This window comes from Capronia epimyces (assembly GCF_000585565.1).
Source record: "Capronia epimyces CBS 606.96 chromosome Unknown aczIQ-supercont1.7, whole genome shotgun sequence".
Classification (NCBI taxonomy): Eukaryota; Fungi; Ascomycota; class Eurotiomycetes; order Chaetothyriales; family Herpotrichiellaceae; genus Capronia; species Capronia epimyces.
In genome coordinates this window covers 414,488-442,415 of record NW_006912910.1, presented here as the reverse complement: position 1 = coordinate 442,415, position 27,928 = coordinate 414,488, and the positions used below count along the sequence as shown (strand labels likewise).

Here is a 27,928-nt window from a genome sequence, read left to right as displayed (position 1 = left end):
CGTCGCGGGCCTGGAATGCCTGCGTGACATCACTAGGCCTGAACACAAGCCGACAAAACATCTACACCGACTCTGCTCCCTCTCTCTGACAGCCTGCTTTGTATGGCAGCAGTCTCTTCTCAAACCTCGCCTTATGTCGCTCCTATAATGTCCGAGCTCTCCCCCCAACTAAAGGGCCTCAAAAAGGTTCTTTCCAATAGAAGACGTTCATCAGAGCTTCTAGGCGACGAAACCATTCGAGGCTCACGAACCGACTCCATCGACTCCCTTGCCATCGAGAAGTCCCCCTCAAGACACAGCACGCGATCTGTCAGTCAAGATGGAAGCAGTAAATCTGGGGGCAGTGGTATGCGCAAGCTGATACCTGGACACAGCAAGCGGAAGAGAAGGAGGCTTCGTGAGGAGGAGTTGAAAGTTGCTGCCGATCAACTTGCCGCAAGAGGCAGAACTGGGTCTACATTGAGCTTACCAACTCCTTCGGACCAGACGAGCAGAAGGACAAGCAGTATTGCTGCCGATGGGGATACCAGTCTACTCACAGACGACTCCGAAGTGGAAACACCACCCCTTGTCTCACGGGACTCCCACACAGGTTATTTGACGATGTCGTCTCCCTTGATATCAACTACGACCACGCAGAGCGATGTTGATCCAGCCCGGAATCCTTCTCCACCGCGGTCGCTTGGGAACATACCGTTGTTGGTAGAGCCTAGTAAAGAGGATGGATCTCCATCGCCGAAGAGCCCGCCTGTGGCTGGCTCAGATGCAGCCTCGCTAGCAGCGGGGCTGTATGACAAGGCAGATACCCTTGGGCCAGTGTCAGGTGATGACAGCATCACCAACTATAGGGGCACCTCACCAGCTGGACGGTTCAAGGATGTTTTTGGGAAGACTAGCAAGAGTCCAAAGGTTAGCCCGGATAGAGGATCGACAGATATGACCAGCAGCATCTCCGGCCCAAAGACCGGCTCAATCTTGGTGGCAGAAACCAGTGCTGCTGGCGAGTCGAGCACACAGGTGCCACCTGCTCTACCCTCGCTGAATCAGAGTTGGCGGAATAACAATTCAATGCCGAACCTGGAAACGAAATCCCGACCATTGACGCCTCCTGCTGCTCTGATTAGTACACCCGTCACAACCGTTACGCCTCCAACCCCAACCGACACACGGTTTGAAGGAAGACAAGACCCTGTGCAGCCAGACAAGCCTGTGTCTAGGCCCAAAGAGGAGCCTTCGGGTATTGTGGTCAGTCCTTCGGGAAATATGATATCTCACCGCCGAATCCGGTCGACGTCGTCAATTGCACATCAGCCAAGCAAACTCTCAAGCTCCATGACTGCCCCCCTGACCCCTACTTTAGAGGAGAACAAATCATTATCGGGCACCACAACAGGGAACAGAACCCCAAGTAGTGGTTTATTCTCCTCTTGGGTCTCTGCCGCTCAGAATGCTGCAACTACCATCACCAACCTGACTGGCCAGAGTCGGGCCCGATCCGGAACCATCGCATCCGAAAATTCGGTCAAGCAAATGCCGACTGAGGAGCCCATAAAGGAAGAAGAGACGTCTGAGCCCGAAGTTCCACGGAAGCAATTAGCCATAGAAACAATGGGCTCGGGAGATCTCAATTTCGAGCATCTGGGTTTAGAGGCAGATGACAAAGCCACGGCGAACAATCGACCGGGCCTAGCGGACCTTCGAAAAGACTCAACGATGGAACGAGATGAGGCGGCTGCTAAGGCGGAAGATCTACTTGCGAAACGAGCTGTTTCAGCCGCTTACGAGAGGTTGTCCGACCCCGCAACCCCCGTGACAGAGATCACAGACCCGGTAGGCAATGGGAGACCACCGCAAGCATTTACGGGCATTGTCGGGGGTGAAAGGACCCCCCCGAATGGTAGTATCGCTGACAGCGACGCCTACACGGTCAAAAGAGCAAACAGTGTTCGCAGCAAACTTGGAAAACGACGATCACGCGGCTCATCGGCGGCAACAGGGCAATCCGCAATTGGTGCTATCATAGGAGCTAGTGCTGCGGCTTTAGCAAATCCATCAAAAGGGCCTCGTTTGCCTGGGTTCACGCTGGCCCCTAAACAGCGAAATCGCAACTTCCATCAACAATTTCGCAGTGTACCTGAGGACGATTATTTGATCGAAGACTACAGTTGCGCGTTGCAAAAAGAGATCATATTGGCCGGTCGAATCTACATTTCGGAAGGGCATATCTGCTTCTTCAGCAACATCCTCGGTTGGGTGACCACGGTGGTGATCTCCTTCGAAGAAGTGGTCAGCATAGAGCGCGAGAATACGGCCGTGGTGTTCCAGAACGCCATTGCAATTCAAACACTTCATGCTCGCCATACGTTTCGAAGTCTGATCTATCGTGAGCAGACCTACGATCTTCTAATTGGCATATGGAGAGTCAGTCATCCGGCAAGCTTCCAGAAGAGCGTGAATGGCAAGCAGCTCGCTGCTGAAGAGGCGAAAAGCAGCGCAGCACCCGCTGTTGAAATCCTTGCAAGCGATCAGCTTAGCGAGGAGAGCACGACTGAGGAGTCAGACTCGGAAGAAGACGACGATAGTGCACCCAGCCTCGTGGATAGCAGTGGGAGCCATGCCGGCAGTGAGAATGCAGATGGCAAGATTGTATTGAGAAAATCATCGGGCATGAACGCAAGCGCTGTTGCACAGACCGCTAGTTTGCTTGCTGGCACTGCCAGCGATGTATCCCCAGCTCTTGCTGCCCAAGCCAACATGCCCGAGGCAGCTAAGGACTTCCCTGGGCCTGCGGCCCACCCTCCAACTGACTGTACTGATAGCGCCACGCATTACGATAAGATCCTGAAGGATGAGGTTATCTCTGCTCCGCTAGGCAAGATCTACTCTTTGCTGTATGGCCCTGAATCGGGAGTATTTATGCGGAAGTTTCTGGCAGACGAGTGCAAGTGCACGGACGTCATTCTCGAAGATGACAAAAGGGGCTTGAATGTCGAGATCAAAAACAGACAGTACACGTATATCAAACCACTAGGGGGCAGCATCGGACCAAAATCAACCAAGTGCATCACTACCGAAAACTTGGACTTCTTCGACCTCGAAAAGGCTGTCAGTGTCACATGTACCACGTTGACGCCCGATGTGCCCAGCGGCAACGCTTTCAGCACCAAGACCCGATACTGTTTGACATGGGGCCCCGGGAATTCGACAAGGTTCCAGATGAACTGTACAATCGAGTGGACTGCAAAGTCCTGGCTGAAAGGCCCGATTGAGAAGGGTGCAAATGATGGACAAGCGCAGTACGGTGATAGTATAGTCAGGGTCCTTAAAAGCGCCGTCACCGGTCGACCTAGGGGGACGACCAACGCTAGCAAAGTCTCGAAACCGACGAAAAAGAAGCGCAAGGGCGACAAGAAGTCTAAAGGGATAGAGGCTGAGGAAGAGAAGAAGAAAGCTGAGCATTGGGGATTATTGGAGTTTTTGAGACCTCCGTTACAGCCCATTGTTTCGGTTGTGAGCCCTCTGTTGAAGCTGGAGGTTCTGGTGGCAATCCTGTCGGTTACAGTCATGATATTGTGGTGGCGTGGCCCGTCAGGAAGTGCAGGTTTGAGTTCACGTACAGGTCTGTCGTATTCAAACCGGCTTGCAGCCTACGACACTCTCTGGACGCAAGAACAAGACGAGTTTTGGGATTGGCTTGAAGCTCGTGCTGGCGTTGACACGGTCTTGCTGCGGAGCCAGTCTATGCCACAGCAGCAGACGGCTAACGAGGAGACGGCAGATAGTCTGAAGCAAAGGACGAAGCAGCGCCAGCGGGGCAAAGTCCTGCAAGCGGCCAGAAAGGATGTCGAAGCCAAGATCCGAGAAGAGAAGATCAGCCAGCGGGAAATGGAAGACGCAATCAAAGTCACGCAGGAGAGACTCCAGGTACTGGAGGATGTCATGGAGAAGAAGAAGCAGCCCAAGAAGGACGGCAGCGCCCACGTAGGGCAACACAATTCGAAATAGTTTGTATTCTGGGAGCCTTGTTGGCGTACGTTGGAAGGGAGACGACGCAACAAGGATTCAGCACTCTTCAGGCCTGAAAAGCCAACCGGTCTTGATTTAGGCCCTTTTCTGATGGATTGCTGCATTTTCGGAGATGCTGGGTGCCTTTGGACACAGCAGGGGACGGCTTACACAAGTCGAAACATTATTGTATTCGTCAAACGTCATGAGTATGAATATGAGCGCAATGAACAACAGCATTGCTCTCAAACAGGATCTTTTCGCCATCGTAAAAGACTACTGGTATGGAATTAGAACTCGTGGTGGTTTCCGCCGTATCAAAGCTGGAATTTGGTCCTTGTCTTCTCCATCTTGGCCTTCCACTCCCAGTCCTGCCCGCTGCGTCGTTGAATGCCTCTGTCAACACGTCTCAGTTTCAAAGTCATGCGCGGCCCGAGCTCCTGCAAGCCGGCCCGGATGCCCTCTACACCCTTGACCTCCCTGCCGTCGGGGCCGACCACGGACTTTTCAGTTTCACGCTTCTCGCGGAAAATGTAGCGGTGGCGCCGGACAAATATGTAGTCGCGCTGGTTGTGCAGAGTTAGGACCTGGCGGCCCTGCAACTCGGGCGTCGCCGGGAACAGAGACCGGAAGAGATGTGCAGTCAGCAGTCCCAGAGGAGTAGTGAAGTTGTTCAATATGAGTTCCGGCATGTGGCCCGTGGCGCGGCCGTGGCCGGGGATCGCTTTGCCGGTATACCAGTTGGAAATTGAAAAGTGAAACGTCGGCCCCACGGGCAAATGGACGATTGTCATCCCAGACGGTCTCTTCTGGTCCTCTTCTAGTACGATCACTGCGGTATAACCATGGTTATGCGCAAAAGAGGAGATTTCTCGGACGGAGAATTTGTATCCGTGGCGGTGGGAGGAGCGGCGGATGTATTTGGAATTGGGGAAAAGGGATGTCAGGATCGCTGCTTCGTCGTGTAGTGTCGAGTTTATTGACGTTGTGATAAGGATCTTGGGCGGAGGCGGTGGAGGAGCGTCCGGAGGCAAGAACAGCGTTGGAAATTTCGCGATGAGGGCTGCTGGCGCGAGAGATAGATTCGTCGAGGCGGTGGAGCGGGTAGGAGAGGCTTCGCGGTCCTGTGCTTGTGTTTGTTCTATTCTGGAAGAGCGGAGGATCTGTGATTTCGAGGGCAAAGGGTTGTGCCCCCTATCATCCAGTTCGTCTGGCTCGAGGTCTTCTTCGTCCTCGTCACTGTCACTCTCGTCCAACATTGAGTCGTTGTCATCGTCGTCGATGTCTCTGTCATTCTCGGCCCCATCTGGGTGATCGGCTCCTTCTTCTCCCAAAAATTCAAGCTGCTGCTCCTCAGCTAATTTCCGTCTCTTCATCCTCTCCACATCGTAAGCCACTCCCAAGCCGCCATCGTCTGGCTCATCTGTAACATCGTCGTATACTCGTTTCCTGTCCAAGGTCACTGGAACATTGCGGCGTAACCGCTCTTCTCGTAGTTTCGGGTTCTTTGCCTCCTCCTTTTTCCGCCCAAACCGCTCTGCTCTTTTCAATGCATCCCTTGCGCGTTTCTGCTTAATATGCAGCTCCTGCCGCTTTTGCTTGTTCGATGTTCGGAAAGGGAGCGCGGCTTTATCAGACAGTCGTGTGGGTCGGGACGGCATGACTGAAGAACATGCACGCTGTGCTAGGGGAGATAGCGTATGCGGACGGAGGACGATGGTGCTGATGATAAGAGTCTCATTCAGTGGCACAAGAAAACCACTCAATTCGCTCAGTGTTGCAGACAGACTACACCTTTGGTTGTTGTACGTGCGGTATTGTACTCTGCGGACTGAAAAAAAGTTTTGGGCACGGAGCCAACGAGGGCGGTTTGGCCGACCTCCCCGCCCGATGGGGGGTCAGGCCTAGGAGCCTAAAGGGTGCAAAGCTTAGGGGCTCAGGCTTACCTTAGGATCCCCAGCCTGTGGCACTGTGGCTAGTGCGGACTGTGGCGCACACATGTGGTTCACCGTCCACTGCACTGCCGTCAAGGTTGCTCAACTGTCCTGCAGGTGCAGGCAAATAAATTTATGACTGTTCCATTGCCCACCAACCCTACTCCGTACTTCGAGTCAACTGTCCGATTGACGCCTGACTCTCCGGAGTGCTCTTGAGTGCTTATTTCCCTTACATGCGCACTCTAAATCTTGTATCAAGAGCGACTACCGGCCACCTCTCGCAGTTTGCGAAATCTTTCAGTTCCACCGCATCGGTTCTTGGTAGGGTTCAGCCTGCCAAAGCCAACCCTAAGATGGCGACCAGCACCACCAAGACTGGTCAGCCCCTTGACCGAAGTGCACTCGAACCCGTTTTGCGTCGAAGGATGTTCTACACTCCTTCCTTTGAGATATACGGCGGAGAGCGTGGTCTCTATGACTACGGACCGCCCGGCTGCGCTCTTCAAGCCAATGTGGTGGATATATGGAGAAAACACTTCGTCCTTGAAGAAGACATGCTCGAGGTCGACTGCACCATGCTGACACCCGAAGCTGTCCTCAAGACCAGCGGCCACGTGGATAAGTTTGCGGACTGGATGTGCAAAGATCCTAAGAGCGGGGAGATTTTCCGGGCAGATCACTTGGTCGAGCAGGTCCTCGAGGCCAGGCTGAAGGCGGACAAGGACGCTCGTGGCCAGAAGGTCGAGGTCGACGAGGCAAAAGAAGCAAAGAAGAAGAAGAAGGTCAAGGATGCAAAGATCGAGAAGCTCGACGATGCCGTCGTCCAGGAATACGAAGAGACTCTGGCAAAGATCGACAACTATGGAGGCGACGAGCTCGGCGAGCTGATCAAGAAATTCAATATCAAGGGCCCTACGACTGGCGCAGATTTGGACCCTCCTAGAGCATTCAACCTGATGTTCCAAACTCAGATTGGCCCCAGTGCTGAGAGACCCAATGGCTACCTCCGCCCAGAGACCGCTCAGGGACAGTTCTTGAACTTTCAGAAGCTGCTCGAGTTCAACCAACAATCCATGCCATTTGCCTCGGCTTCCATTGGAAAGTCCTTCCGAAATGAGATCTCCCCACGATCTGGACTACTACGGGTTCGAGAATTCCTGATGGCCGAGATTGAACACTTTGTCGATCCCGAGGGTGGGAAGCAACACCACCGATTCGAAGACGTGAAGGATGTCAAATTGACTCTTCTGAACCGAAAGACTCAGCTTTCAGGCCGCACTACGCCTGACGTCCTGACGATCGGCGAGGCTGTGTCCACCGGAATCGTGGACAATGAGACCCTTGGATATTTCATGGTCCGGATCCAAGACTTTTTGCTGAAGATTGGCATTGACCACTCGAAATTGCGATTCAGACAGCACATGGCGAACGAGATGGCCCATTATGCAGCGGACTGTTGGGATGCCGAACTCTTTACCACTTACGGATGGATTGAATGTGTTGGATGTGCGGATCGGAGCGCCTACGATTTGACTGTGCACGCGAACAAGACCGGAGCATCGCTGGTTGTCCGCGAAACCCGGCCGGAGCCGCTAGTGATCGAAGAGTTTCAGATCGACTTGGAACGCAAGAAGTTGGGACCTAAGTTCCGCAAGGATGCAAAGGCTGTGGAAGCTGCCGTGGATGCGCTGTCCCAGGAGCTACGTGAGAAGTTGTCGCTTGAGCTCGAAAAGAGCGGCAAGATTGAAGTCCAGACACCAGGGATCGGAAGTGGTACAACAGAACTCGACAAGGACCTGATCAAGATTGAGAAGAGAAAGCGAACGGAGTACACCCGTGAGTACACCCCCAATGTCATCGAGCCGTCGTTCGGCATTGGCCGGATTCTGTACAGTTTGATGGAGCACGTCTACTGGACTCGCGAAGGTGACGGAGCCCGGGCCGTGCTGTCTTTCCCTCCGGCCATCGCGCCTACGAAGGTGTTGTTGGTGCCGCTATCCAGCCACCAAGACTTCAAGCCGTTCATCAGGAAGTTGACTGCTCGGCTGCGCCGGGTTGGCGTGTCCAACAAGGTCGACGACTCTTCTGCGAGTATTGGTAAACGGTACGCGCGCAACGACGAATTGGGCACGCCTTTCGGAATCACCATCGACTTCCAGACTGTCAAGGATGGCTCGCTGACGCTTCGGGAACGAGACTCGACGAAGCAAGTGCGCGCCAGTGAAGACGACATCATCGCCGCTGTCAAGGCTTTGGTAGATGGAGAGGAGAGCTGGGATGATGTTTCCAAGAGACTGCCTATCTTTGAGGGACAAGAACTTGACTAGACAGATGGGCTGGCAAGAGATGGAAGTGCGTGGACTGATTTTGCTTTTGCTTCTTGTGTTATTCCCAAAGATACCCGACCTTTGATGGTGCGATCTCCTCCTCTTTGCAATGGACCAAGGGGAAAAAGCGAGACGGCACCTCGGAGATGATGGCCAGAGCACCGTGGCGGGAAATCGCTGGGCCATGTACTTCACTAAACAAGCGTCAATGTATAAATAACAAGAAGAGACCCAAGACCCATTTGAAACCCGCTGTCGTTGTCGCTGTCGCTGTGTTGAATGTTGGCTGTTTTGTTTGGGGGACCGCAGCTTGCACTGCAGAACTGCAGAACTGCGAAACTGCGGCTCGCGTGTGCAGTGGTTGGCCGTTGGTCTATTTACTTCTTACTTGCATCCCGCATTCCGCCAGTCCTGGAAGACTGCGTATTGATTTTCTCGATTCTCCTGCTGCCCACATCCTTCTGCCGATTTCCGTACTCACTCTTTCTCTACGACTACTGTATCGCCACTGGTGTCCCGATTTTCATGCCGACCTTACGCCCTCAAGCCGATCTCTCTCCCACAAGCGCCGCCTTCCTCCCCTCCGCCTCCGCCTCCACCTCCGACCTTGTCACGTCCGGATCTGTACGAAGAAACCTGTTCTCAGCTCATCTGTCACGTCATCCGCAGTCTCAGTCTCAGTCTCAGTCTCAGGGCAACTCTCACGAGCAGATCAATCCCCAAACTACCGTGCAGCCGCGATCGACGCGGGACCCCCATCACCAACACCAACACACCCACCAGCATTCCCTCTCTCACGTCCACACACACCGACGGTCTGTCTCAACGCCGTCTCTGTCACCCTCTCCTTCACGGTCATCGCCGTTCAACAATGTCTCTCCTGAAATTGGCCACCCTCCCGCATACGTATCTGGGTACCAGCACCAGCACCAGTCGCCCCCATATCCGCAGTTACATACTCAACAACAACACGTTCTCCAGCCATCCTCAGGCCATCATGCGGTTCTGACCGAGGGCTATGACCCGACTATATCGCCCAATCGACCGCTAAGCCCGCGGTCCTCGGCAACATTGTTTCCGAACTCCTCAATCATAGCCCTGAACCCACTCACGGGCAGGCCTGTACTTCCCCATCTCCCTGTTCTCCCGTGCCGGCTACGCCTCTCGGATTCCGATGATGGCCATGATGCAGCAGAAGACGAGGATGTAGACGATGCGCGTCAGTCTACCGAAGACGAGGCTATGGCACAAGCATACCAACGCAGAGGACGAGGGGGCGATACGGCAGCATGGAGACAGCACGCATACGCCCATGATTCTACTACTACAAGAGACCAGGACCACATTCAAGTGGCGGCGGCCATGGCTGCGGCTGCAGAGGCCGAGGCAGATGCCGAGGCAGACGAAGAACGGCGCGACCGAGAACGTATTGAGAGATTACTAAGGGAGATGATGGCCAGACAACGAGCCCGGGCGAAGAGCAAGGGATCCTCTGTCCCCCCGGGTTCTAGTGGCGGGGCAGCGTCGCACAGCACTCAGTCACATTCGTACTTTCAGATAAGAGGAGGCCCACGGAGACGGAGGGACATTAACAATAACAATGATAACCACCTGCCGACGCAACGACGGACTGCACCAGACACTGAATTAGGCCGCGCCATTGACCCGACCGGGTACTTTGATCATGCACACGGGCATGAGGACGACCTTGACTATGATGGCCACGACCATGACCAGGACAACAGCGAAGGGCCCAGTCACAGTGAAAGGTCTCGGAACCATGGTCGTGACCAGGATCGAGATTCTGAGTCGGAAGCCGAGCGCGAGGAGCTTATGGGTCTGATCGTGGGAAGTCTACAACGAGAAGTTGACCGCGCGGACGAAGAGGCCTGGATGTTTGGCGAAGCATCCATCATGGGAGCCGGGGCTGGACGGGATGAAATCGGAGTCTATGACTGACCGACATGTTAGCCACGAGGTTCCTTGCCTAAAGCCAGGCCCAGACGACTGAACCACCTACGCTTGTGTCTTGGAGAATCCTTCCTTGCATCGGGACAGCAGCGCTAACCTATATATTCAGCTGGTCAAATCAACCTTGGTAATGTCATACCAGAAAAGGACGCTCATATGCCATTTTTTGATCAGCATGTGGAGAATGCTGCTACCACTTAGTTGTCGACACGTCCCTTTTGATTCGACCACTTCTTTGCTCTGTTCAAGGTACGGATAGACGAATGAGTGTGCAAGGGAATGAACAGCCGATGTACCGTCCCACTCTCACTCGCAGCCTCGCCCGTGCAGTGTATTGAAAACATGGTCTTTAGTATTGGCCGGGATCAGACCCTGACATTGATGACTGTTATGAGCTATGACTATGACTGTAGCGCAGAGCACAGATCACAGAGCGCAGAGAAGACAAAGAGAGGACAGTACTAGCTGTCCAGAATACTTGTAGCATAAGTGCAAAGAACAGAAGAATGAATGAATGAATGATTCTCAAAACAAAGGGCGGGAATGGAACTCAAGTGACCACGAGACAAGACTCGCGATGACCATGACCAGTGGAATAAATGATAGAGGTGATAAATAGCACTATTATTTTTATTTAAAACCACCGCCAATGGTCATTTGCGGATCATGGATCATGGGTCGTAATGAAGCATCCCGTACTAGGTCACTGAAATGGTCCGTCGCCAGCAGATCAGAGACAAAGACAGACATAGAGATTAACCGAATGAATACCTTCGTACCCGGTTTGATATCAAGGCTTAAAAAAATCCTCGGGTCGCGCCGCAGCCCATAAAGGGGGCCAGGCCAGCAAAGAAGCCGGACGGTCCAGCTTTGTAACAACACCCCACAGTGAACACAATGCGCAACCTCAATCAATCCAGATCCATGGCAGGCGGTTTCTCAATCTCCTTCCTGGCCGGTGGAAGCTTGGGCGTGCCCTTTGCTCCTGCTGCAGGGCCGCCTCCGCCAAAGAGCATGCTCCCCATCATATCAAACAGTGGATTCCCTCCTTGTCTGGGAATCTTGATGCCAAACCAGATCTCGCCGATGTTCGCAAGCGCGTCGCTCCAGAGACCTTCGGTATCTTTGAGGTGCGGGGCATAATATTTGGCGAGCTGGCGGAAGAGAGAAGCATCGCCCTTTTGCGCCGCGATCAGCAGCAGCGATAGGAAATTGAGCAGCGGAATCGATGGGAAGATGCGCAGGCTGAGACCGGACTTGCCGGATTCCAGAGGCTGCGACATGGCCAGGAGCGCTGGGTTGGAAGCCGTCAAATGCGACGTGAATGTGCTGAGTGCTGTATTGGCTGACCTGAGATCGCCGACTACGAGATAAGGCAGGACGGAACGAGATGCGTAGATGGGCGCCAGGTGCGGCTGGTCCAGTCTGTACCAAGTGTAATGCAGGGAGGCGAGGATCGGGGCGGACTCGCGTGTGCCGAGGACCAAGTGTCGTTCCGCGTCGTACACTTCTCCTTCTGATGGAGGTGGAGCAGGTTAGCAAGTCGGCCTGCGACGTGAATGTTCTGCATCACTTTGGATTTCTTTTCCATACCTTCCGCATACACCTTCCCCGCCTCATGATGGATCTCCACGTCTCCCCTCTCCAGTTCTCCAAACCGGCTGGACCAACTGACTGCCTCTGTGATGAATCTTTTCCTAGTCGGCTCGCCCTTGGGAAATGCGCGAAGGATTTCGATCAGTCGCTTCTTGTTCTCATCGGTGCACGCCCATTCACCCTTGGAATAGACGTCGTTCAGGAGCATGAGTGCCAGGTCGCCGCCGGACCCGCCTTGACCGGCACGTAGAAGCAGTAAGGCTCCGTTGTACAGCACATCGCAGGCGGAAGGATAGTCGCCTGCCTTCAGATAGCGGGCGGTGATGACGCGGAGTTGCTGGTGAGCCTCGTAGAAATTTCCTTCGGCGATTCTATTCGAAAACAGACAGACGTCAGTTCTTACGGCTTCACGGCTGAGCAGACAGGCATGTTGTAGATGTTGAACGGCCTTGGGAGTTGCGTGGATATAGGTATGCGGTGCCACTTACTTTTCCTTTTGCCGAGCAAGGGTCTTTGCAATTTTGCCCGACATGTTGATGGAAGGTGGGAAAAAGGGTCGCATCAGGGCGGGACAAGCTGCTTGCGTGAGCCGAGTGTAAGGTAGTCTACCTGGTCCCAGAGTGCGAGAGGCAGAATGTACGGACGGAGTAGGACGTTCACGTTGTCGTGGCTGCGTTGGATGTTTGCACAGGCTTAGGCCGACGTCATCTGGCTAGGAAGACCGCCGTCTTGGCGGCTCCCCAGCCTCAGCCTTGCGATCGACACCCAAAGGCAGTCTCAGCCTTGTCGTGGGCAGCGAGTTTAGGTCATGTACGGAGTACGTAATAGGGATGTCAAGCGAAGCGAGGAGAGGAGAGGCGGAGCTAATCGGTGCTATGAATAAGTTGTTTGTTAGACGTTTGATGGGGAAAAAGGCTACCACATGCATTCCCGCTCCGTGTATATGTCCCAAGCCCAAGCCCAAGCCAAGCCGTGAAATGGTAAGGTAAGTCGATGCTGTAGAATCCATCTCGTCGAAAAGATCAATGACCTCGGTTCCCGCTCCGCCATGCGAGACACGAGCGATAGATGACCAGGGGCAGGTTCAAATCCGTCAACAGTCTCCAGGACATGAACGACATCATCCCCTCCAATGCCAGTTCCCGATTGTGTCAAAACTCCGAAGGCAATGCACACACGCTGCAAAGCTGTAATCAAGAATAATCAAAACAAGCCCGACACTCGGTCCGTCCAAACAATCAGCGAAGAGCCTCTCGACCTGGCCACGCTTCGGAGTATTACCCCTGTTGTCATGACCCCTTCTCGTCCTCCTCCGCCATGCTTTCTAAGCCTCCACTCCCTCCGCCCCCACTGCCCGGATTGCTTCGAGTCAGTTTGGGGTTGCGGGAGCTTCCTCCTGTCGGACTCGGACTCGCGCTCTTCTTTGCAGACCCATTGCGCACCGGCGTTGGCGTTCTTTCCGTTGAAGTCGACGAGCCAGTACTCCCTCCACTGTCTTTCTTTACACCGGGTGGAGGCCGAGAGAACATGGCTTTCAATGCCGCTTTGGTTTTGGCCTTTTCTTCCTTCTCCTCTGCGGCCTTCTTAGCCGGATCTTCTTGGGCCTTTTCATCAGCATATTGTTTCCATTTCCTCCATCCATCGAAGTCGATCAAAGCTTGCATACATCCCCATTCCGTGACTTTCCGCTCCATCCATACAAAGTTGACAGGCTATGTACTGTTAGCACCCCATTCATGATCCTAGTGGCGGGCAGTGCTTACCTTTGTCAAGAAGTCGTTGCATCCAGCCGCCAACGCTTCATGCCTGTCACTTTGTAAACTGCTGGCGGTCAAAGCCACAATAATGACGGGACTTTTGAACAAGCTTCGGTCTGGTAGGGCATCGGCCTCTCCTACTGGACCCCCATTCTTCGCGGCCATCTTCGCACCGGCGTCAATGGGGCTTCCACCGAAGACACCAATTCCATTTACAGCCTCGAGTCGTCGAATCTCCTTGGTCGCTTCGAGTCCGTTCATGACAGGGAGCTGGATATCCATTAAAACCAAATGAAATCCTCCAGTCCTCCACATTGCCACGGCTTCTTTACCATTCATGGCCGACTTCCATCGGACCTTTAGTCTCTTCATGAAAGCTTCGAGGAGTTTCAAGTTGATGACGTTGTCTTCCACGATGAGGACATTGATCGGTGGAACCGTGCCATCCAATAGGGCTGCTGCAGCAGGCTGGGAAGACGACGGAGGGTCACCACCGGTCCCTCGGCCAGCGAACGCACTCCTTCTCTTCTTGGATTTTTGACCCGGATGTGGAGACGAAACTCGGTTCGGGGGAGTGATGGATGAACTGTGCTCGTTGGAACCTTGCGCCGCAGGCGGGGTGGGAAGCGGAGGTGCTGAGGGAACGGTGCCGTTCATCTGCGATTTAGACTCTATTGGGGTCAGTACCTCTCGTCCCAAGAGTAGAGAGCGACAAACGTACCAATGACTTGCCCGTTGGGTTGGACGGTATGTAGGATGGTGGGGCTACTAGTATGCTGCCTGCCATATTTGGGTCGTCCATGCCTCCTTTGCCCGTGCGAACCTGGGCTGGGTAACGGCGGCAGCTGACCCGTGGTCAGAACCGTCATGGCATGAGGAACGCCGTTGTGTTGTACTTGGGCCAGGTGTGGAGAGTGGAGGGGCATGGGGGGGAAGTATTCTCGAGCGGCATCATCAGGTCGGTATTGGTCTTGATAGATATAGGAAATCTGATGGTTTCCGGAGCGAGGAGATGGACGGGGAGTTCGGCGGGGAGGGACTTCAATGACGAGCGCCTCGTCGTGCTTCTGTCCCCCAGGGTAGTATGCATCGAGGGTGGCCCCAATCGGTTCCTCGGGTCCCAGCACCCGCTCTGTGGTCACAATTTTGTTACTTTGTTCGCGGCTCACGATTTTCAAAATGATGTCTGGGGCGTCGATGCTCCGGCCGAGCGAGTTGGCATATTTTCGCAGAATAACATCGCGGACGTTGTCGACCAGGTCGTCTTCGGCCACTTCGACTCTCGTAGGGGAGGCGCCGGGTCGCTTCACCCATATCTTTCTCTGCATTGCTTCGGGGCTACCATGTCGAGAACATGGCAGGCTGCTAGGAAGGGTATGGACGGTCGGGGTGGAGGGTCGCTGGAGGAGGAGAAGGGGAGGATCGGAAGCCACGGAGACTGGACTGGGCGCGCCGGCGGCCGGCGAGGGAGCACGAGGGCGGATTGAGATTGCCTTGGAGGGCGATGTCGTGGCAGCAGGGACAGGCGCAGGAGGATCGAGGTGAGTGGCCTCAGTCGTAGCAGAGAGTCCTGGGTTGCTGCTTCGGGTGGGTTCGAGTGGTGGCAGAAGAATGGCTGATGGAGGTGTGGCTGGTGCCTTTGGAGTGTCGGGATCGGACTCGGCGACTGTCTCATTGGGCGGAGACGGATCCAGAGGCTTGACGGAATCGGCCTTAGCAGTGTAACTAGTCGTAGTAGTCTGTGTACGAATATTCGTATGTGTAGGAGGAGTATCCGTATCAGCAGGAATCGGGGCTGGCTCCAGCTGAGGCTCTCTGCTCCGGCTTCTTCTGAATCGACTATCCAAACTCCTTCGCTTTGCCCCGGATTTGGCACGACTCCGGCGATGGATATTCAGGTTGGCTAGACTTGCTAAGGTAGGAAGATTAAATCCCATGGACCCGGATGGCGACCTGGCGGGAGGGCTGTCATCATCGTCTGTGGCTTTGGCCGACGTGGTTGTCAAAGTGGTGGTGGTGGTGGTGGTGGTGGTGGTGTCACCTGGGGTGTCGCCTGGGTTGTTACTGGTGGTGTTGGCGGCACTGGCGCTGAGACTGCGGAATAAAGGGAAGTGCGGTCCTGAGCGGCCTCTGGACAAGGGCATCCCGGATTATGCTGGGCGCGGTGAGGCCTGGAAAAGCAGCGTTTGAGACCTTAGCCGCGGAGGTCGGGCAAGGAGGGCATGGAGGATGAAGATGGAATGCATGGAGGAAATGTCTGTAGGAGGAGGGCAGAGCGGAGGGTGGGAGGAGACTGAAGACGGCAGACAGCAGACAGCAGACAGTAGTAGACAGCGGGATGAATCTTAATCGACTCTGGTTCAGCGACGTTTGAGGTGGATGTGGATGCTGATGCAGATGCAGATGCAGAGCTACGCCACCTGGGGGAGTCTGGAGATGGCTTCCTAGAGGGATTAGGATCATACAATCATACAATAGACCTGGTAGGTAGGTGTATGTATGTACCTACTAGGTAGGTACGGATACATACATACTCCGTATACCTTAGGTTACCTAGTAGGTGCCTAGTAGGTACCTCTCTGACGCCGCCGCCGCCACAGACCAGACAGGCAGCCTACAAATAATTAATCGACGGATGGTTACCTGGTAAGACACTATCAGTATTATACTGTAACAACAAGTCTTAGGCCCCTTAGCCCCTAAGCCACCTCAACCTAAGCCTAAGCCCCTAAGCCTTAGGATGTCCTCTATGCCTACTACTAGTACTACAGTAGGTACTACTACTCCTACTACTAGGTGCCTACTTCTACGATTACTTCTACGATTACACATATCCATCTACTCCACTGCATTAGGTCTGGTACATACAGAGTACTGTATCCCTGTGTGAAATGTATGGAGAGCTCCGAGCATCTCACGGAACATTCAACTACACAGCAAGTGCCGCGACAAGCGGGCAATACTGGATGGCGATATACGAATAGATCAAAGACCTTCCCTCATCACTCGCTAATGTATATATACCTAAGATCTCCCAATCCTGCCGTCCTAATCCCATGCAATCAGAATGTGGAATGTCCATCAAATCATGTAGGTATGCTGTCGTCCCAACAACCCACCAGCCACTCCATTGAATCTCATGCTTGCCAGCTAAATCTTGTTCAAGCCCGATCCTGTCTGCATCCATGCGCCTCTTCCCAAGCGTCCCTCAGATTCCGTGCTGATCGATCCGGAAATGACAGACTGTACGTGAGCTGAAACCAAGTTATAAATGTCCCGTACCTCCGGCTCCTTCCCGCCGTCGCTGCCACCAACTCAATCGATGAACGCCAGTTTGCTTTACCTTCCCGGCTGCGCGCCTCTTTGGCTGGCTTGCTTTGCTCAATGCTTGCTCGGTGCGTGTTTGGTGTCTGCTAAATGGGGAATCTCATGCGCGAAAAGTAAATAAAATAAAATAAACCGGAAACCAGATGTGCATTCCCGCTGCCCGCCCTCAATGAGCATCATCGCATCATCTCCTCTTGAAAAATCCGTGTAAGAGGAGAAGTACCCTCCCTCATCAAAATCATTCAGCCCCCTCCCATGTACAAGATTCCAGTCAAAGGCTCCAACTTGTCTATCAACGTCCAAGCATATAATCCGGATACACACCGCCCAGACCTTGTGCGCTAGGTCCGCTGTTTAATGACATCCCTCGCAAGCTGGGCATGCCACCATTGCCAGCGCCAAACCCTTGATTCCCAAGAGCCGCCGGAGGGACGACTCCAGCCACGCTCGGTATGGTCATGTTCAATCCTGGGGGTGCTGACAATCCCGGTGGAGGTCCATTCGCAGTTGAAAATCCTGCTGGGGTTGTGTTGTTGAATCCATTCAAGTTCATGGGCCCAGAGGCACTCAGAGGTGTTGTAGGCGTCGTGCTTCCAGGTTGGCCCGCCCGGACACCGAGTGGGTTCTTGGAAAAGCTCAGTCGAATGCCCCCCTTGACGCTGTTGTGAAGCTGCGCCCCGTACAGCTCATTCAAGGCTTTCGTTGCGAACGAAATGTCCTCAAACTCAACAAAACACATGGGTCCATTATGCTTGGTCCGGAAGCACAACCTCTTGTATCCCCGTTGTTTCGAGAAAATTGCTTTCAGCTCATCTTCCGAAGTGTCCATGGGGAGATTTCCGACGTAGAGCGTGTTACATGGCGGATTTTGATCGGCAGGGTTGGCCGGCGGGTAGTTGTGCCGGATGAAAGGTTGAGGAGGCACCGAGAACGGGGTATTGGATCCCAAGTTGGGAGGAAACTGTGATTGGGGAGTACGAGACTGGATCGCTGACCGTGGCGACACGTAGCTGTTGGAAGGCCCGTTAGCCATACTGGTGTTTAGGGAGAGGGTCGAGAATGCTGCAGTAGGGATACGTGGATTCGCAGGTGTTCTGCCTGTGGCCGTGCCAGAGGAGTTGTATATGTACGCCAAGGGGTCTTTTAGCAACTCTCCCGTATCATCGTCTCCGGCATCTTCGTCGATGACTTTCTTGCCACTAATTCGTGAGCGCTCAGTTGTCGCACTAGTCACGGGAGAATGCGGCGAGAAGAGGGTTTGCAACTGTGAGCTCGTATCCGACGAAGCTTGGTCCAGCGGCGATCCAGCCAGGGGAGGCGAAGCCTTATCCATGGACTGGAAAGTCCCATTAAACCGCGACGACTTCTGAGCGTGCGTGGCTGGCGGAGAGATTGAATGCGCCATTTTCCGCCCTGCCATGGGATCAATGGTATTGCGCCGCGGTATCGAGGCTAGGTTGGGGCCCGTTATCACGTCCACAATCATTTTGGCCTGTCCGGCCGTATTGGGTTTGCCATCAAGCATCGCCCTCGCTTCGGAGGCGCCAGTAAGGGACCCAAATCGAGCAATGGCCGTGGTAAATCCGGCGTCCTCCTCATACTCGTTGGGAATAATTTCGGTATCTTGGAGATCTTTGGCAAAGAGAAGCATCGTTCTAACCGCCTCAGATGTCGTGTTCCGTGGTAGACGTCGCAACAGAACGGTTGGAGATTCGACAAGAGCCTCGTTAACACTCGACATCCGTCGGTCACCTGACACTCCTTCAAAGCCTGCAGGATGCGAGGGCATATTGTATGGATTCAACAGAGTAGTGTGCAGCCGATTCACCGATGGACTGACAGCGACAGCACTCATGCTATCTCGGCCTGGGGACAGATTGAGTTGTTCGACCTCGTGACGCAAGTGAATGCTAAACTACCCAGACTGACCAGGCTGCCTGGACGATTCCGAATCACTTTTCCCTTGAGACTTCGCCTATTCTGCAGACTGAGGACAGCTGGCGTAAAGACTGGAGGTGGCTGTCGCTCCTCTGATCTAGGTTGATCTAGCAGGCCACAGCGAATTGAAAGTAACCAGGTCGTCAAGGACCATATTCGAAAGTCGATGCGAGAATGATTTCGAGGACAATTCCTGTTGAAAATTCGTGCGCGACAAGTCGAAATAGCAACTCAAACAAGTGTCCTGGGAAGAACAGTCAAGAATGCTGTCGATTCAAGGGCAGAGCGCAAAGTACAGAGTACCTAGGAATGGTCCTCGAGATAACAGGATCCACTCCTGGTTCGACTATGCTTCAGTTGTCGCAAAAGGGGTTGGAGAAGTCAAGGATGAGCGTGTCTGGCAGTTGTAATGGATGGTGTAGACCGTTTTGTGTGTACGCAACAGCGATCCAAGGTGAGCATACAGATTGTGGAAACTTGGGGGAAGTGAGTGAGGGATAGAGAGAACGACGTCTGAGCTTAGAGAGGCTCCAGGAAGTCGAAAGTGCCGGAGGTGGGATAGCGATTCAGCGACGCGGAAGATTTTGGCGGCGAGAAGTGGCCAGTCGATAGCAGCGATAAAGGTACACTAGGCCCGTGTTTGGCATTGAGCCAGGATGATCAATCGTGCCAATCCGGTGCCCGTGTGGCTTACAGGGGCGGGCCCAAGCACCAAGCTGGAGGCACAGGGTGGCAGGGCGAGATACAAATCGCGATCGCGCGGCGACCGGATGGTGGAGAGTCGAGCGGCCAGGGCGAAACAGGTCGTAGGGTCAGGAGTTTGAGGCCAGAAACTGATTTCGGACCTGATATTGGCTCTCCTCGTCAAGCTGGGAGTTGCCACGGGTCTGCCCAGAGACGCAGTAAACGCGGAGGGATCAGCGGTGGGTACGACAACCTACACCTTGGGACGATGATCGTCGGGCAGTAAGGGAATCGACACGCCGGACTCGACGTGTCCGCTAGTGAGATAGACAGAATAATGGAGTTGAAGATGGCGCAAAGTAGGTGGTGAGGGGGAATGTTGGTGTACCTGGTTGCCGAAATGCATGCGGCGTTGGGCGTGCCGTTCGTTGGCCGGGGTTGGATAGTACTAGTAGTATCCAGGAGGGGTGGGAAGTCGAGAATCCGGGCTCGTCTCACGAATATCGCTAGTTTCGTCCCAATGATAAAACACCAGTGGAAATAGCGGCTGACAGGCGAGCCCTGCTGAACCGTTTCCGCCGAGATAGAGTTGGACACAGGGGAGAGAAAATAGAGCGTCCCAAAGTTCCTTTATGGCCACACCGACTAGCGTGTAAGCTTCTTTCCGAGAGAAGATAACATGCGCCCGTATATGTAGCTGGCAGAGGCGAGCCCGCAAAGAATCGTGGTGTCGCGGTTTGCTGGCTAACGTTAGGTTGCGTGATGGGTGGTCGAGGCAGCGCGTGTTCCTTGTTATTAGAGATGAAGGCCAGATGAAGCCCCTCGACAGAGCATTAGAGTCTTCGTCTGAACAAGATGGTGCGCTAGTGAGACGGCCGACAGCTAGAGGTCAAATTGAATGGCCAGTCAGTTCTGTTAGTCTTCATGGTCGTGTCCGTGGGGAGGTAAAGTGCGCCGGATGTGTCAACGACCATTCAGAACCGCCAGCGAGTCCACCGAAATATGGGACTTCGGAGCATGAATAAGTGTGGATGGGCATGCTCCCTTAGCTTGCACTTCTTCGTCCGCCCATCCAAGCTAGCACCCCTGGGCCGTCCTCCAGGCCGGGGGCCGTGGCAGCACTCCTGTTGTTCGCATAGGATGCGTCTCTGCCGGAAAACCGTCGATGACTCTCGAAGCACGTATGCGCTGTGTTATAGTCATTTACGCGTCAAGTCTTCCCCACGCCCCTCGTGAACGAACTGGTCGGTCCTCACAGGAGCTGGGTGTGTTACTGGAGCACAGGCTCAGCATCCTATTGTTCTCTTGGTGATGATCAAGAAAGCCACCACTCTGTCTTGCAGTTCAGCATTCAGCTTTCAGGGCTGATGCCATGGACACTATTTTTCCACCACCACTGACATGTCACTCTCGACGGATTGTTGAGCCAAGTGGGAACAATCGATTGGACCTGGTACCGTGGTAGGATGGTCGGTGACCGTTCGCGTTATTACTGTTGCGCCTGGCACTGCCGCGCTTCGCAGGGATCAACCTTCTTCAGCACGTGGGTGCTTGTGTATCCGTACGGAGTCATGTTTCGTTATCTCCTACTCCGTACCATGGCTGTAGAAAACTATGTGATGGATATCGTGCCAGGACTGCATTCGCTAGGATTGACTTGTGACCGTGGGGTTTGGTGACCTCTGACCGATCTGGTGTCCCCATTGCTGGGACCAGACGTGGGAGCTTGTCAATTGCCGGTCGCTTCGGTGCCTAGGAAGGCTAGGATGGCTGGGAATCCTGCTGCAGTATCCGTACTCCGTACAAGGTACTTGAAGCTCCTTCTTTCTCATGCAATGCTCTCCAATAGAGTTTTTCAGGCGCAGCCTGTCAACGGGGAATGCTGCTGCCGCTGACAGGTGGCAGGGCTCCGCAGCTGCATCTAGCAGCATTACTCCGTACTTAGTCTGGAGCTGTCCTGTAGCCTCGAGGTACGGATACTGCCAGTGCGTGAAGCTGATGTTGGCGTGGGTGCGCTCCCGGTGTGGCTGACGGGGTGATGATTCGATTCGGCTATTTCGAGCCAGGCAAGGAGACCCGTCCGCGTCTGCTAGGTATCGGGGCGTATCACATCTTCGACAGAGAGCATGACTGGCTCATTCTGCAATTTGACAAGCTTGCTGAGGGGTGAGCGGATGGAACTAGTGGACTTGATACAGTACGTACTTGCTCCTTGTCGCCCAAGTTGGGCAACGTCGCCTACAACGCAACCCAGACTCGGGCCCAGGCTCAGAAACATGGGACGGTCCAACCGGCACACGGGAAGCGGCCCTTGCAGTCTGCACGAGCAGATTGCCCGGGTCAGTTGGCTTGACGGAGTACGGATACCACCGTGGTGAGTTCACACATGTGCGCCTTTGTTAAGGTCCAGCATCATGCCTTGCTAGCCAGGTGGGAACACCCTCCTGCCCATGTCCTCAGGCGCAGCACAGCCACTATCCGCACCGGTATCTCCAGCCTGAATCTCTCTTGTTCATCAGCACGTTAGAATGCCTTGAGAAGCAGTCGGCAACACATCCGCCCGCGGCTTTCCACGGCTAAGGGGCTCGTGTGACATGTTCCCCTGAACCCTAGCCTTCCAATAAGCACTCGAACAATCTTGATAGGAGCCAGGATTGACCTCAAGTCCAATAATGTTCTGCAACCTTCCACCCGACAAAGTGAATGCGCAGCACAGCCACCGTGATCTCAACCATGTCAGTGCATGGGTCGATCAAACCCTCCCGAAGAGTTTCGCAAACTTCTTCCTCGATTGAAATTACCTCCACGCGCCAACCCTCCTATCACACAGCTACATAGGTAAAGCTATGATGAGTCCGTAGACAATCATGCCGGGACTGTCTTTGCTTTGCGAGGCTTGGTCTTGTCGAGCCCGAAGTGTTCGATATGCAAGGAGGTTTTTTCGAGTCTCCTACTCTTTGGTGGATTGATTGGCCTCCTCCCCGTACTTCTGGAGCATCTGTTCTGCATACAAGCCAATCTTATTACCTCTCCTCTCCTGCATTTCTTGCTTGCCAACGCTTTCCTCGTAGGATGGTGGCTGGTCGGCACACTTGGGGCTATAGCCACCTCTGGCTCGTTTTGGCGACGGCTGTCCGTCCTCGTCACGTCCAGGAGTCGACGTGGACATTGGGGTGAACTCTCGCGCGGAGCTGCTGGAACGCGTCCGATCAATCAAAGGCACGTCCTCGAATTCCGCTTCAATCTCGCCCTCACCTGCCAGGTTCGACAACGAGCCTGCTTCCTGTTGCAGTTCTTCGGTGAAGGCTTGATTGTCACGGTCCACAAAGATTCTGAGCGGGCGACTCAACTCACTACCTTTGAAATGCATCGCATTTTCATTGGCATAGACGAGGAGTACAGAGCTGTGCTCTCTCCTCGCAGCTTCCAGGACTTCACTCTCACTGATCTTGCTGACTGAGTAAGGTTTAGAGCCACCGTCGCCGTCATTGTTCTCCACCGAAGCATTTTGCTCCCTTTTGGCGGCTTCAGCCTGGGCTTGTGTTACAGGTCCCATAATGGTTACCGATGGATAGAGGGTCTGGCTGTCATCTTGCAGCCATGAGCATCTCCACCATTGGTACGCCGAGCCTCCTGAATTGTCCTGATCATCATCAAGGTGAAGCAGATCCTTGTTGGGCAGACGGAGATAGGTGATTTCCGGTTTGGTCGACACTCCTTGCAAGGTATATTTACGATATGGAAAGTTGGGATTCTGTGGAGTTGGCTTTGTCAAATTCAAGGCGATCTGTCGACTTTTCCGGTTGAGTTCAGTCTTTTTTTGCTCCAAACTCTGCAACTTCTGCCCAATTCTTTGCACGATGCTGTTCAGCTCCGACTTGATTTGCTTTAAATCAGGTTGTGTCACAGAGCTCTCTGTCGAACCCGCCGGGCCGGTAAAACGACTGTTCGATATCGATCTCGGACTGACTGCCACGGTTGAAATCTTCGCTGCAGCATCGAGAACTTCACGAGTTTTGAGGACTCTTTTGTCGGGCAGCTTTAGGACTTCACAACGACGCTGAATGTTGGTGCATTGCTCGATCTCTCGGCGTATCAGCTGCAGTTGTTTGCGAATGTGTTGCATAACTTCTCTGCATTCGTACATGTACCGATCCGGATACCATAGAGGGTCAATGGTCAAGTCGAGTGCGCTTTTACCGTTGTTTGGATCACGTACTTGTACAGTGAAGACTTCAGCGCAGCGATCAATCCAAACGTCATCGAGGATACCCATAGCGTCATTCCAGACAGTGTGATCGAGCAAATCGACAAGAGATTCACCTGGAATGCGATTAATGGGTGCTTGTACATGCAACAGCGATCTTTCCTCCGGAGGACTGTCACCAGGTCCAGTGTTTTTCATTGCAACGCTGGTGAAGATTTGCGTCAATTGCTCTTGCGGAGCCTGGCGCAGTGCGGCATTACTCCAGGCTGTTAAGCAACGAAGAAAGTTAAGCTCTTCATTGGTTCGCCGGACCGCCTGCAGATCAGCCAGTGCATCAATACTGCCGTACGCACGATTTGTTCCGTCCAGAAAGGCCATCAAGCATTGGACTTCTGCAAGAAGATTGCAATCATCTTTGTCAATCTGCAGGGCACTGTCCGCCGATATAGCCTTGGTGTTTTCGTTGCTAGACCCCGACCACCAGCTCCCATCGTAGCCATAGTTGTGGATCTTCAGACTGGGCATAAGTAAAGCCTCTCGTGCAAGTGGGATACTATGATAAATTGTGAGCAAGGGCCCAAGGTAGTCGGTCTCCTTTGATCCACGCAGAAATGCAGGCTCGTCACCTATCCGCCTCCGTTTGGAAGGCGCTGGATGATCAACAATCTCGCGGGATGAGGAAAAGGTGGTCATGGCCCAATTAGACGGATCATAGTAGTCTCGAACGGCTGGGCCAAAGTGTGTATCAGCAACGGTGACCCCATTTTCTTGCGCCGGGAGATTCTGCCGTAAGGATTCTTCCATTGCACGTTGAAGCGCTGGGTCATTCATTTCCTCTTGTTCCTTTAGCGTCTTCACCGCGCTTGCTGAGGCTGCCAGACGGTCAGCATCTGTGAAATCCGCCGAATACAACCTGGACAGGTACCTGTGGCATGATCGGATGAAAGGTCCAGCAACGGGCGGTTGTTGTCGGCTCTTGAGGGTGGACGGGACATGGCGGCCGCTCCTCCCATACTCGAGTCATCCGCAACTATTTGAAAAGCTCGTGTCAAAGTCCTTCTGTCAAATTCGTCAAAATGTGCCTTACAGGGAAGATTGTCCTGAAGCTGCCAGTCATTTGCAGAGACCTGTGGGAGTTGAGCTGAGATCCAGGCTGATGGGTGTACAACTGACTGCATCTTTAACAGATCCCACTGGATCTTCGTAGAAAGCGTTCACGGCTGAATTGACATCGTTGTTGCTTTTCTGTGCAATCAACTTCAGTATTGTATATATGCTCTGATCTCCTAGCCTCCTTACTCTGAGTAACACCCTTGCGCTGGACTCATCAACTTGTGTCAATTCGCAGACTTGCTGAATCTGGTCGGCGGTGGGCTCTATGCCTGCCATGTTGAATTTCGAGGGGTTGGATTAGGCGGATAGGAGGACATTAGAGGAAGACGTCGGCAGAGGAGAGACGAGATCGCTTCGTGAGGTAGAGGTCGGCAGGGTCAGAAGTCTAGCACAAAGACCTGTAGTTGTCTACCATGCCAGGCAGTGAATGTTGTGAGGCGTGGTGAAGGCAGTGACGCTGCACGGTGTAAGCAAACGAACAGTGCCGGCCTTCCCCAAATCTGCTGGCCCGAAGGCTTAGGAGGCTAAGGAGGCCACATATAAGGCTGGGATCCTAAGCCTTAGCCCTAAGAAACAGCCGGACAGCTTCCCCGCCCGCAAGGACAAATCCAAGTAGGCACCAAACACTGAACAGGCCTTCTCATCGACCTCACACCGCCTAATTACTACAATTTCTTCATCAAGAGATGAGCAAGCCATGTACGACTACACCGCAAAATGAACAGCTTCCCAACTCTTGCTATACCAACGACATTGGGTGATTCTCTAAAAATTTGATTTGAAATAACAGATCATACCTATATAATTGAACAGTGCCCTCGTATCTCATGCCATATAATGGTATCTCTGGCCAAAATGGCAATTCCAGGACCTATAATAAACCACACGGATCTCGATAACGCCCTTTTGATTGTTGTTACTCATGCAGACACGAATCCCAGCCGCGATCCAGATCACACGCCCTGAAACGCAATCTGGGTGAGCATCCAATCCCATCGGTATTGCTTGATCATTAGAGGGTCTTAAAAGTCCTTGAACGCCTCCTCGAATTCGGCACGTAGTTCATCAGTATACCTACCTCTTCCCCCCTCGCTCTCTTCGCCCTCGATGGGGTCCGGATATTCATCAAAATTGCCAGCGTCCCCAGCCCATTCCACTCTGGGAATGATGGGGCCTCGTTTTCTCCTGTAGTAAATGTCGTCCCAGTTGATGCCGTCGAAGAAGGGATGTTCCATTACTCGTTTACTTCCTCCGGCGATGTGACCCAGGCGCTGCGTCGGGTCCGTTTTGCACAATGCTAGAATGAAATCGCGCGCAGCTCTGGGGACGTGGAGACTGTGACGGTGGCCTTGGGAAGAAGGCTGCGTAGTAGGGAAGCGAATGTGGCCAGCAACAATCTGCTCGTATATGCGCATAGGATTTTGATCCCAGAAGGGCGGCTGCCCGATCAGCATCTCGTATACCAAAATACCGAGCGCCCACCAATCCACTGCTGTACCATGACCCGTATTACGTATCACTTCTGGCGCGAGATATTCGGGCGTACCACAAAGGGTATAAGTGACTCCTGCTCCGCTCGCCTGTGGTTCAGGATGTTCGCTGCTCGGCTTCGCGTGACTGTTGTGGTGGTTATCGCCGGATGTCTGCTCTGGGACAGGTGGCAGATATTTAGCGAATCCAAAATCAACCAGCTTTAAATGGCCATCTACATCCAGCAAGATGTTTTCAGGCTTCAAGTCGCGATATGCAACAAATTGGACCTCATGGAGATAAGCCAAGATGAGAGTTATTTCTGCGGCGTAGAACTGGACGGTTGCGAATGGAAAGCGGCGAGCTCGTCTGAGATAGGAGAAAATCTCTCCTCCCGGGGTATAGTCGAGAAGCATGTATAAGGATGTTTCGTCCGAAAAAGAGGTAATCAGGGTTGTTATAAAAGGGTGGCCGGCGACCGCAGCAAGAACATCTCGTTCGTTGCGAACGTGTTCGACTTGCTTGAGTTTGATGACGTCCACCTTTTTTAGGACTTTGAGGGCAAACACTTTGTCTCGATCTTGCGGGGATGGACTGGCGAAGCGGCATAGCCATACGCGAGCAAAGGTGCCTAGAAAGAATCAAGTCAATCAAAGCTCTCCGACGTGGCTCGGGGAACCCCATACCCGTTCCAAGTGTCCGCATCAACTCAAAGTCGGTGACCTTCAGATGACGAGACGAGTGGCCCAGCTGCTTGTTCTCTGGATCCTTCGAAATCTCCTCGGGGGCCATGGTCTCTCTTGCTCTGGCCGCCTCGACATGCTTAAGGACAAGGTCCTTTTCATGTTGACGGCTTGGGTGAGGGTGCGAAGCGCTTCTGGAGTTGTGTGGGTTGCTCGGTCGCAGATGCGCTCTATGATCTTGCGCAGAAGCAGCCCGCGGCGGTGGCTGTTGCTGCGACGGCTGAAGCGTCGCTGTGCTCATCGGAGCAGCCAGTTTGCATCTTCCTCAATCCTAGGGGCCGTGGAGGCTGGGGCTCATAACGACGCGCTAGCTGAGCCCATGCGAGACGTGAATCCAAGGCAGGCGGTCGATGGCTGTAGTTTTGGCGAGACAGGAGTGCGGAACTGGACTGCTAAGTACGGAGTACGTAGGATGAAAAATGTTACAGATGAGCACTCCGTACAGAGTAGGTGGCGGTGGCAGAATAGTTGTAGCAATACCTGTCACAGCCACTGCAACAGAAAAGCTCCGTCAACCATCACTGCGGGCGCTCAGAAGGCTGACCGTGGGGTCCTGACCGCCAAGTACTAGTAGAAATCTTGAGCAGCCCTGAGAAAGGCCATGACGACAGAAAGGACGCTCAGAGTGGCGGGCCGCAAAAATGGACAGCCTGAGAGCAGGGCAATGAAAAGAGGGTCTTTCGTGTGGGACAAGGCAGCCCAAGTGCTACAGCAAATGCTAAAGGCTCGCCTAAGCTGTCCTCAAGGAAGGCCAGCAACTTGGGCTGCTTCGAAGCAGTACGTAGCAGTAGGTAGACCAGTCAGAGACGCTTACGGAGTACTATAGGTACTGCTGTCAACCCTATTAGTGAAG

General features: G+C 53.6%; 9 protein-coding genes across 9 annotated transcripts; 3 read left to right on the top strand and 6 right to left on the bottom strand.

Moving 5' to 3' along the window:
* Positions 1 to 147: 147 nt before the first annotated feature.
* Positions 148 to 4,005, top strand: A1O3_07959 (uncharacterized protein; the record flags this gene model as incomplete). Its single annotated transcript, XM_007738063.1, has 1 exon — positions 148 to 4,005. The coding sequence occupies one exon, from the start codon at positions 148 to 150 to the stop codon at positions 4,003 to 4,005; it is 3,858 nt and encodes a 1,285-aa protein (XP_007736253.1).
* Positions 4,006 to 4,322: 317 nt separating this feature from the next.
* A1O3_07958 (uncharacterized protein) lies at positions 4,323 to 5,666 on the bottom strand (the record flags this gene model as incomplete). The annotated part of the gene is made up of 1 exon (XM_007738062.1): positions 4,323 to 5,666. One exon carries the CDS (start codon positions 5,664 to 5,666, stop codon positions 4,323 to 4,325), a length of 1,344 nt encoding a protein of 447 aa, XP_007736252.1.
* A 629-nt stretch (positions 5,667 to 6,295) lies between these two features.
* Positions 6,296 to 8,269, top strand: A1O3_07957 (glycyl-tRNA synthetase; the record flags this gene model as incomplete). The annotated part of the gene is made up of 1 exon (XM_007738061.1): positions 6,296 to 8,269. The coding sequence occupies one exon, from the start codon at positions 6,296 to 6,298 to the stop codon at positions 8,267 to 8,269; it is 1,974 nt and encodes a 657-aa protein (XP_007736251.1).
* A 1,362-nt stretch (positions 8,270 to 9,631) lies between these two features.
* A1O3_07956 (uncharacterized protein) lies at positions 9,632 to 10,228 on the top strand (the record flags this gene model as incomplete). Its single annotated transcript, XM_007738060.1, has 1 exon — positions 9,632 to 10,228. The coding sequence occupies one exon, from the start codon at positions 9,632 to 9,634 to the stop codon at positions 10,226 to 10,228; it is 597 nt and encodes a 198-aa protein (XP_007736250.1).
* Positions 10,229 to 11,151: 923 nt separating this feature from the next.
* Positions 11,152 to 12,368, bottom strand: A1O3_07955 (uncharacterized protein; the record flags this gene model as incomplete). Its single annotated transcript, XM_007738059.1, has 3 exons — positions 11,152 to 11,756; positions 11,834 to 12,207; positions 12,325 to 12,368. The coding sequence occupies 3 exons, from the start codon at positions 12,366 to 12,368 to the stop codon at positions 11,152 to 11,154; spliced, it is 1,023 nt and encodes a 340-aa protein (XP_007736249.1).
* A 757-nt stretch (positions 12,369 to 13,125) lies between these two features.
* On the bottom strand, positions 13,126 to 15,737 carry A1O3_07954 (osomolarity two-component system, response regulator SSK1; the record flags this gene model as incomplete). The annotated part of the gene is made up of 3 exons (XM_007738058.1): positions 13,126 to 13,548; positions 13,600 to 14,264; positions 14,315 to 15,737. The coding sequence occupies 3 exons, from the start codon at positions 15,735 to 15,737 to the stop codon at positions 13,126 to 13,128; spliced, it is 2,511 nt and encodes an 836-aa protein (XP_007736248.1).
* Positions 15,738 to 17,212: 1,475 nt separating this feature from the next.
* A1O3_07953 (uncharacterized protein) lies at positions 17,213 to 18,709 on the bottom strand (the record flags this gene model as incomplete). The annotated part of the gene is made up of 1 exon (XM_007738057.1): positions 17,213 to 18,709. One exon carries the CDS (start codon positions 18,707 to 18,709, stop codon positions 17,213 to 17,215), a length of 1,497 nt encoding a protein of 498 aa, XP_007736247.1.
* A 3,783-nt stretch (positions 18,710 to 22,492) lies between these two features.
* On the bottom strand, positions 22,493 to 24,744 carry A1O3_07952 (uncharacterized protein; the record flags this gene model as incomplete). The annotated part of the gene is made up of 2 exons (XM_007738056.1): positions 22,493 to 24,621; positions 24,675 to 24,744. The coding sequence occupies 2 exons, from the start codon at positions 24,742 to 24,744 to the stop codon at positions 22,493 to 22,495; spliced, it is 2,199 nt and encodes a 732-aa protein (XP_007736246.1).
* Positions 24,745 to 25,884: 1,140 nt separating this feature from the next.
* Positions 25,885 to 27,124, bottom strand: A1O3_07951 (AGC protein kinase; the record flags this gene model as incomplete). Its single annotated transcript, XM_007738055.1, has 2 exons — positions 25,885 to 26,963; positions 27,019 to 27,124. The coding sequence occupies 2 exons, from the start codon at positions 27,122 to 27,124 to the stop codon at positions 25,885 to 25,887; spliced, it is 1,185 nt and encodes a 394-aa protein (XP_007736245.1).
* Between the last annotated feature and the right edge of the window lie 804 nt (positions 27,125 to 27,928).